Source organism: Nematostella vectensis, chromosome 3, assembly GCF_932526225.1.
Source record: "Nematostella vectensis chromosome 3, jaNemVect1.1, whole genome shotgun sequence".
NCBI lineage: Eukaryota > Metazoa > Cnidaria > Anthozoa > Actiniaria > Edwardsiidae > Nematostella > Nematostella vectensis.
Genome location: NC_064036.1, coordinates 14,466,453 through 14,475,320, shown reverse-complemented (window position 1 = coordinate 14,475,320; position 8,868 = coordinate 14,466,453). Strand labels below are relative to the sequence as shown.

The window sequence follows — 8,868 nt, the reverse complement described above, 5'->3', positions numbered from 1 at the left end:
TTTTAGGCAAATGTCAGGAGGCATTCGGGATTTTCTGTTTCCTTTAACCAAGTGTTTTGTACTTGTGGGATATAGAACAACGATGCTAAATTGTTATTCGCATTATCATAGGATAACTTAGCAAGGGCGTAGCCAGGGGGGTGGCCCGCCCCACACCCCCCCCCCCCCCTTCTAGCAGCCAGAAATGCGGTAAATGTAAAATACAGGAGAAAATTTCTTGAAAGGACCTTTTGGGTCCTGGCTACGCCGCTGCTTACTGGACGAAATAAGGAATTTAAATAAATTCAAGACAAATACGAAATGTAACTTAAATTAAATAGTATTTCTAAGTTAAATTTAAGTGGGGCACTTATAGTCAGTAGCATTTTTAAGTAGAAATAAATTTAAATTTCATTATACTAGTTGGACTTGGTATTAGAATAGAGTAGTTTAGGGACGAGGTCAAAACAATTCTCCAAACTAGGGACCTGACCTTTAAAAAAAGGTGGATGGGTGGCGGGTGATACCCCCCCCCCTCCCCTCACATGGTGACGAGGAATCATCCAAGCTAGGGACCCGGCTTTTAAAATAGGTTGCTAGTGGCGGGTGATACCCCCCCCCCCCCCCCACACACACACACACAACTACAGTGGCGGCGGGCTATATACCCCCCCCCCCCCCCCTTCCACACACACACACAGTTGTTGCAACATACACTTGATACACTGCCTATGCAAGCCAATCACAATCCGTATATTTGGGTCGCGACCGTTTCATGGTATATAGTATCCTTTTGCAGTACTAGGTTTTGTAAGTCGTTGTGGCCTTTAGACTTCATGGAAATACGCGACACGGCCCAAATTACAGATATTTCCAGCTGTGCTTCAAGACATCTACTGTAGATTTTCTGTTAAGATTCCCAAAGGACTTCTAAAGCAAACACAAATAAAACAGCCTAACAGACATATGCAGTAGCAGACCACTCTGCGGCAACTCTTATCGGCAATAATATCGCTTTTGCATTGCCAGGCATAATCCGTGGTTTCCTGATAGCAAAAGCTTAATTTCTTTATATTTTACTGGGCTGGCGTTCGCAAGGCCCACTTATATAGAATGATCTAGAGAAATTACCCTTCACTTTGTGACTGTATAATAATCGATTATCATATATCTACAGTGACTCAAGAAACTTGATTACGCACTAAACTAGTCACATCCTATTTTCTAAAAGCCAATTAAAGAAATCTAAGGCCGCTCCTAGCCTCCTCCCTCTCTGCAGGCATCTCTAGGTCTAGGTGCTGGAAAATTCAAAGCTTAACAAATAGAGAATCTAAGGGTATGGGCAAAGAAAGTAGCTGTTATTTACTTATTCTTTTTGAATGAACAATACTGACACAATTTCGATCCGAGATTGGTTCCCATATCGTTTCGTGATAACTGAAATTAATTGTTAGTTAGATAATGGAAAACCACAGTAGAAACAGTACATGATTTTCAACATTATCTACATGTGCCTGGGAAGCCATTCAAGATTTCAGTACTGGGTTAATTCATTGTTACTGTTAACTCATCCATATTCAATAGGTGATTCGACCAATCGGATGCCCCTTTGTAGACACGTGAGTAGGCTTTTACATAGGCAAGTCCCCACCGATATAACTGTGTAGTAAAATCCTTACGTGTCCGAATCAGTTTCTCTAAATCAATAACAAACAGCGCTATGCTGTTCTTTTGCCGGATCCTTATTTTCTCTTACTATTTGCCATTTCGTGTAATTTCTGATCGACTTACACAGTCTTCCAAAGTATTTTTGGTCTTCAGTGTCTGGAGTTTGGCGGTATAAACTGCGACTTCGGAGGCATGTTTTTGTGAACTCAACAGCGCTGGAGGAATGCCTGAATTTATTTAATTTCAACAAAATTTGTTTCATTGTCTACTCTGTGTCTACTGTAGTTATCTGGATTCCCAGGAACGCAACATGCATACTTTCGACTTTTCATCTAATCAATGAAGTACTATTTTAGGCATTGAGTGCTCTTGAGTATATTTTTAATTCACTGATGGACAAGCTTTGACTCCCTGATGAACATAGACTTTGTGTTTCCACCTCAATTGGTCAAAGCGCCTATTGAAATTGGATGAGTTAATCGTAACAGTGAAACTGGACCACTGGACTTAGCACCGAATTCTTGAAATGGCTACCCAGTCGCACGTAACATTCGCATGACGTGTTTTATCGGGTACGAAATTTTATACCCGATAAAACACTGCTACTACTGCTCGTGTTTTAAATAGTACATCGATACTAAATGAAGGGAAAATTCTTGCTGAACATTCTATTTATTGTGTATTAGCCTTACAAACAATAGCCATCAGCGGAAAATAAAGAAAACCACGGATTATGCCTGGCAAAACTCAAAAGCGATAATTGCCGATAAGAGTTGCCGCAGAGTGGTCGCTGGGAAATCTTTACATAAAATCTACAGTAGATATCTTAAAGCGCAGCTGATAATATCTGTAATTTGTACGGAGCCCGGGAAGGGACATTTGAAAAACCTACTGCAATTTTATTTCGTGCGGTATACTTTTCGCGTCGTGAGGACTAGTTTTCAATTTTGCGTGTCTTTTTTTTTTTTCGTGAGTTTATAATTTTTTTCGTGAGTTTGAATTTTTTTCGTGAGTTTTATTTTTTTCGTGAGTTTTATTTTTTTTTCGTGAGTTTTATTTTTTTTCGTGAGTTTTAATTTTTTTCGTGAGTTTTATTTTTTTCGTGAATTTTATTTTTTTCGTGAGTTTTATTTTTTTTCGTGAGTTTTATTTTTTTCGTGAGTTTTAATTTTTTTCGTGAGTTTTATTTTTTTCGTGAGTTTATTATTTTTTTTCGTGAGTTTTAATTTTTTTCGTGAGTTTTATTTTTTTCGTGAGTTTAATTTGACATTAATGAAAGATGTTGCGGGGATGCCTTTGTCGATGAAGCAGTGACAAATTCATTTGGTTACCTCAAAGGACATCTTAATCGTGACCACGTTACAGTTATGGAAGTATAACCATGTTACAGTTGGAAGGATACATATGTTTTTGACTCACGGTCCATAAGTTGTTGTGTTGAGATCGCCATAGTGGGTCTTTGATTGTCGATAAACGAGGGCATTCTTATTGCCTGAACTATGTTTCAGTATATCATTTATGAAAAATACCAACCAGTTGAATTTAAGGTGGTTTGTGGGTAATTATTTCAGAAATGCAGCTTTGAAATAATTATCCGCGGGCCACTTTAAGGTAAGAACACTGTATCAAAAAAACGCTTTTCCATTGGTACTATGTTACGTAGCATTCGTCAATGTTTTGTTTTCTGAAAGATATGCAGCATTATTTTGTATGTTTGTGAGGTAAATAAAATCATAGCATACTTCCAAATTTAGTCGGATTTCTTGTGAGAGTGTTAACACTTTATTTTCATTTGCATGAATATTAAAAATCAGCAAGCGTAGTGGGCCTACAAGGTATTGTTCTGGATTGAATCGTAATTAGAAAGTTTCACGTTCGCCGTCTGAATTCTTTATGAGCGCAATTAGGAGAGAGGCTAAGGGAAAAGGTAAAAAGAGGTACCCTCAGGCTAGACCCAATTCAGGGAGGGTTGGGGGGTGGGGATTGACAGCAGCCTACCACCTAGAATTAGAAAAAATATATTAAATATTCAAATACAAATTTTGAATATTTTAAAAAGCTCTTAGTTATGAAACTAAATTCGACGAGAACCACATCAAACAATTCCCATCATTTTATCTAATGCTCTCAGATTTTACACAGCACTTTTAGAAAAAAAAAAGTAAGGTGTTCAAAATCAGAGGGGGTGTGGGGTATCAGACGGTGACCGTCATCTCCTTCATCCAAATTGCAAGTGTTTTAATCTGCTCCCTAATATGCTTCGTTCCACACAAGAATTTTAAGAAACAAACGCTGCGTTTCCATGTGGTAACAACATTTATTTTAGTAAGAACAAAATCGCGTTAAGCTTGTCTTACATTTTTCCTAACACAATCAGAACCACGTGTAAAAACTTTTGGGTTCAACTGGGACGCAAATACCGACAAAATGTAATGGAATATCTTCTATTAGTAAAACGAAGTGGCCTACTTAAGTGAAGAAAGAATAGTCTATTTCCATAGGCTGCGGTAACAATGTACAACAAATTACTCGCGTCTGTGCGGAATGATTTAAACTGGAAAACAGAAGAAGTTACATTATTCTTTCAATCTCGTGGATAAGAGTAAGATACAAAGCTCGTGCATCATTGCCATTTTCTGGCATTCTTAATCCTTCTTCCCTCGTGATCAGTTCAGCAAGTTCAGTAAAGTCGGGTGATGAATTTTGGGGCAAGTCATGGCAGCAAAGTTCTCTGGCAACATCTAAATCATCGGCGTCAACATTAAATCTGCATTCTTGACCTCCAGTCATCTCGGGATAGTGGTAAAGAAAGCAGGGTCGACCAGGAGGGGAAATGTTGCTTCTTGTTGAGGGTCGAATACGATGGATATTCCACCGTCTTGCTACACTTTGAAGTTCGCGTTGGAGCACTCCCATGTAACAAAACTTTAGACACTCTACGTGTACAGCATCCGCGTCACAAAAAAGACCCCTGTCTCTTAAATCCTTGAAATGTTGTATCCACCACTCAGATGAGCCCTTTCTTAATTGTCCCCACCACGCCTCGATCCTCTGATTAGAAACCGATCGTCCATAAAGGAAACTTTTTTCTCCTGACCAACTATCTTCGGCCTCATCCCGTAAAAAGCGCTGAATAGCAGCTACTCTGCCATTCTCAGTACCCATATCTCCACGGACAATTCTTGCCGTCCCTCCTACACTTTCAACACAGTCAAGAAAATAACTTGCTACGACACCCGGATGGTTATTCGTACGTCCAACTTCTAGCCACATGATTCTTCTCGAGTAACCGTCGATGCAGCCATGTATACAAAATCCGTAAGGTTTAAGCTTATCGTAACCATCCAGGTGCCAAATGAAGTTGGCCCCTTTAGCATGATACTGCCGTCGTCGAAGTCTGTTTCTCGAGCGTCTCTCCACGCCATCCGGATCTAATATGAGTAACGCGTTCCTCACAAATTCTTTGCTAACAGACAGTTGATGGTCAACTATTAGTTTCTGCCACATAGTTCGGTACCCGACAATGCTACCGCTTCCTTTAAGCTCGTCCTCAATTGTTTTTATTATGTCGTCGAAGTCACTGAAACGCCGTCTTCCGAGGCTTTGCTTTGCTAAAATTCTTTTAATCTGTCTTTCGCTAAGCTGAATTCCATGGTCAAACAGCAAGCAACTAGAAATCTCCTTGCAGCTGAAGCCCATATGAAAATATTCCTTTATAAAACCGTCGCGGAGATTTCTCAGTGCAGCAGCCATGTTGCGCGTTTACGTCTATATAATGCTTTTTTCCACCTATCACCTGACCCACAACGTGACCTACAACAGAAACTCGCTAAAAAAATAAAACTCATAAAAAATATTTAAACTCACGAAAAAAAAAATGAAACTCACGAAAAAAATAAAACTCACGAAAAAAATTAAAACTCACGAAAAAAAATAAAACTCACGAAAAAAAATAAAACTCACGAAAAAAATAAAACTCACGAAAAAAATAAAACTCACGAAAAAAATTAAAACTCACGAAAAAAAATAAAACTCACGAAAAAAAAATAAAACTCACGAAAAAAATTAAAACTCACGAAAAAAAATAATAAACTCACGAAAAAAAAAAAGACACGCAAAATTGAAAACTAGTCCTCACGACGCGAAAAGTATACCGCACGAAATAAAATTGCAGTAGGTTTTTCAAATGTCCCTTCCCGGGCTCCGTAAATTTGGCCCGTGTCGCGTATTGTCCCGAAATAAAAATAATCATTTGAAGCATGAGTCCCTGAACTCGCTCGCATCCTTTCAGTGAGCCAGGATCTTATTACAGCAAGTGTCCGATGTCAGCTAGGCTAGCCTCTGCTTTGGTAGAATACTATTCGCCTTCAGTATGGTTGATCATACTAATCAATGTCATTTTAACAGTTAATAAATGGGACAGTTTTCCGTGGAAAAGAGGTTTACCGCTCGGAACCAAGTATAATAGAGAATTAGACCTTATGTGATTATAGATAAAAAAGCGCTTTTGACCTTTCAAACGACGCGCTATTTAACCGCCGCCGCCTGGTAAATAAGTAACACGACCCCGAGCGGTGCGATTTTTTTCTTCCCCATTATATAAAAATAAAAAGACAATTTACTAGGGACAGTGATGATGAATCCCACCTTATCAAAACAAATCCAACCACCAACGTCCTCAGCTGGGACTGCTTTGGACTTGTCATCACAAGGGAAATGTACACAAAAGCGGCAGAGAATCTATTTGATAAAATGCTTTAGCCTGTTAGCTGACTTTTACGGGGCTTTCCTTTTAGTTTCATTGAAGGCAAGAATTTAACTATAAAATCAGTCTGATCTCTGTGTTGCATTCGTTAATGGCACACGGTGTCGCAACGTGAGTTCGCCGAAGTCCGGTCAATGAATAACTTGACAATTTGCTGGAGAAACGATAATTTTTGTGTTCCTGCACTTGCAACACATGAAAGCCATTGTGATCCCAATCAATTTCCTCTAATCATCTCCGTCTTAAGCAAGTATTTTTGCCTTTGGAGCTGAACTCAAGATTAGTTTAACATCAATAATAGGACACAAAGGACTACTTATCGTTATATAGCCCTCCGGAATTATATGAAATTTGCTATCTAAAATTTGTACTCAGGGAGTAAGAAACTTTATTTTAGTTAGCTGAGAGACATGATTGAGTCATTTTTAGTAAATGAAGATAAAACGTATTTCAGAGCTCTACATTTTATTTTCCGTTTAGAGTGTCATTAGAGCGTACCCTGTGTACCAGAGGCTCCGAGCTTCGCGGTGTTCGTTCCATACTTGAGAATTAAGGTTTTTTTTTTTAACAAAACGAATAATCATGGAAAAACTTTGCCAAATTTATGACACTCACCGCATCCGTATAAGAATTGTTGGTTTCACGATGATGACGTTAATCTGTTGGACGTGTATCAAATGGCAAAAAAGCTGTCCAATGTGTTATTCCTGAATGGCGTTTTTCGCACGTATTTCTTTTGAGGGATTCCGACCTACCGTTTCAACTTGTAGCTTAATTAACTTTTTATTTGATCAGCAAGAAATCCCGAAACTCTGAAAAATAGTAATTTCCGAATAAATTCACTGAAGAGCTGGCAGTCTTGCTATAGTGGTAATACATTCCCATTTGTTTATTACACTTGAACAAGCTTTAATTCGTGACTCTACGTTTTACAATAACCGCACAAAGTAGACTGACAAAGTAGTATGAAACTTAAGCGCCTGTTTCAGCTGGAACGGAAATATAGCAGCCAATCACGTATGATCGGTGTTTATACCTGAGCGGAACCATCTCTTCTAGGCACGTCTTTCGATCTTAGTTAGCTACAGTCGCTGTTTTCAAACTTAGCATTTTAGCTCCAACAACCGACGCACATCTAAGCCAAGATGTACATACTTTATTAAATTTCTGAGTAGCATGATACCAAAAATCGGACTCACTAGACTATACTAGCGGCATTCAAAGACTACAAAGGCCTGCCATTGTGGCTTTCAATCGATTTCCTTTCTTTTTATAAACGCGCACAAATAGAGACTCACGCACACATTCCACGCACGCACAACAAAAGAAAACCCAGTAAAACCCATAAGTTAAATATTAATATAGTGAAATATTAAAGTAAATATGTCAACCACATCATGGGGTATCGTATATCTGTGTTTATTATCCGGTATTTTCTACCCGATGCTTTATCCGGTATTTTTTACCCGATGTTTTATCGGGTATTTTTACCCGATGTTTCATCGGGTATTTTTACCCGATGTTTTATCGGGTATTTTTACCCGATGTTTTATCGGGTATTTTTACCCGATATTTTATCGGGTATTTTTACCCGATGTTTTATCAGGTATTTTTACCCGATGTTTTTACCCGATGTTTTATCGGGTAATTTACCCGATATTTATTATCGGGTTTTTACCCGATGTTTTGTATCTACCCGATAACCGGGTACGGGTTGGTTTTCTTATCGGGTATTTTCATTTACCCGTTGTTTTACCGCCATGGCCCTAAAGCTCATCGGGTATTTTCAGTTACCGGTGTTTTACCACCATGGCCCTAAAGCTCAATTGGTCCCGATGAGCTTTAGGCTTTAGGGCCATGGCGGTAAAACAACGGGTAAATGAAAATACCCGATAAGAAAACCAACCCGTACCCGGTAATCGGGTAGATACAAAACATCGGGTAAATTACCCGATAAAACATCGGGTAAAAACATCGGGTAAAAATACCTGATAAAACATCGGGTAAAAATACCCGATAAAACATCGGGTAAAAATACCCGGTAAAACATCGGGTAAAAATACCTGATAAAACATCGGGTAAAAATACCCGATAAAACATCGGGTAAAAATACCCGATAAAACATCGGGTAAAAATACCCGATAAAACATCGGGTAAAAAATACCGGATAATAAACACAGATATACGATACCCCATGATGTGGTTGACATATGTTGTGGTTTGAAATGCTTCTTGGTTTGAAATTGTTAAAACTGGTTTGAAAAGGGGATATTTGCATAATCTTTTATCTAGTTCTTTTAGTTACACCTCCCAACCTCCAAAAAATCCAAGCCCCTGTTTTATTAATGACTCCCCAAAAATAAAATCCCTTTTAAAATGCTAGGTATCCAAAAATGAGCTAGTTTGAAAAATTCCAACCAGTTTGAAAAAAATTCAAACCATGTCACATTTCAAAC

General features: G+C 38.5%; 1 protein-coding gene across 1 annotated transcript; it reads right to left on the bottom strand.

Annotated features, from left to right (window-relative positions):
* Window positions 1-3,944: 3,944 nt before the first annotated feature.
* Window positions 3,945-5,641, bottom strand: LOC125561307. Its single transcript, XM_048725416.1, has one exon. It carries the CDS (start codon window positions 5,398-5,400, stop codon window positions 4,219-4,221), a length of 1,182 nt encoding a protein of 393 aa, XP_048581373.1. The 5' UTR covers window positions 5,401-5,641; the 3' UTR covers window positions 3,945-4,218.
* Window positions 5,642-8,868: the final 3,227 nt, after the last annotated feature.

Excerpts from the sequence above, each read along its gene's own strand:
- LOC125561307 (XM_048725416.1), bottom strand. The coding sequence starts at position 5,400 with ATGGCTGCTGCACTGAGAAATCTCCGCGACGGTTTTATAAAGGAATAT.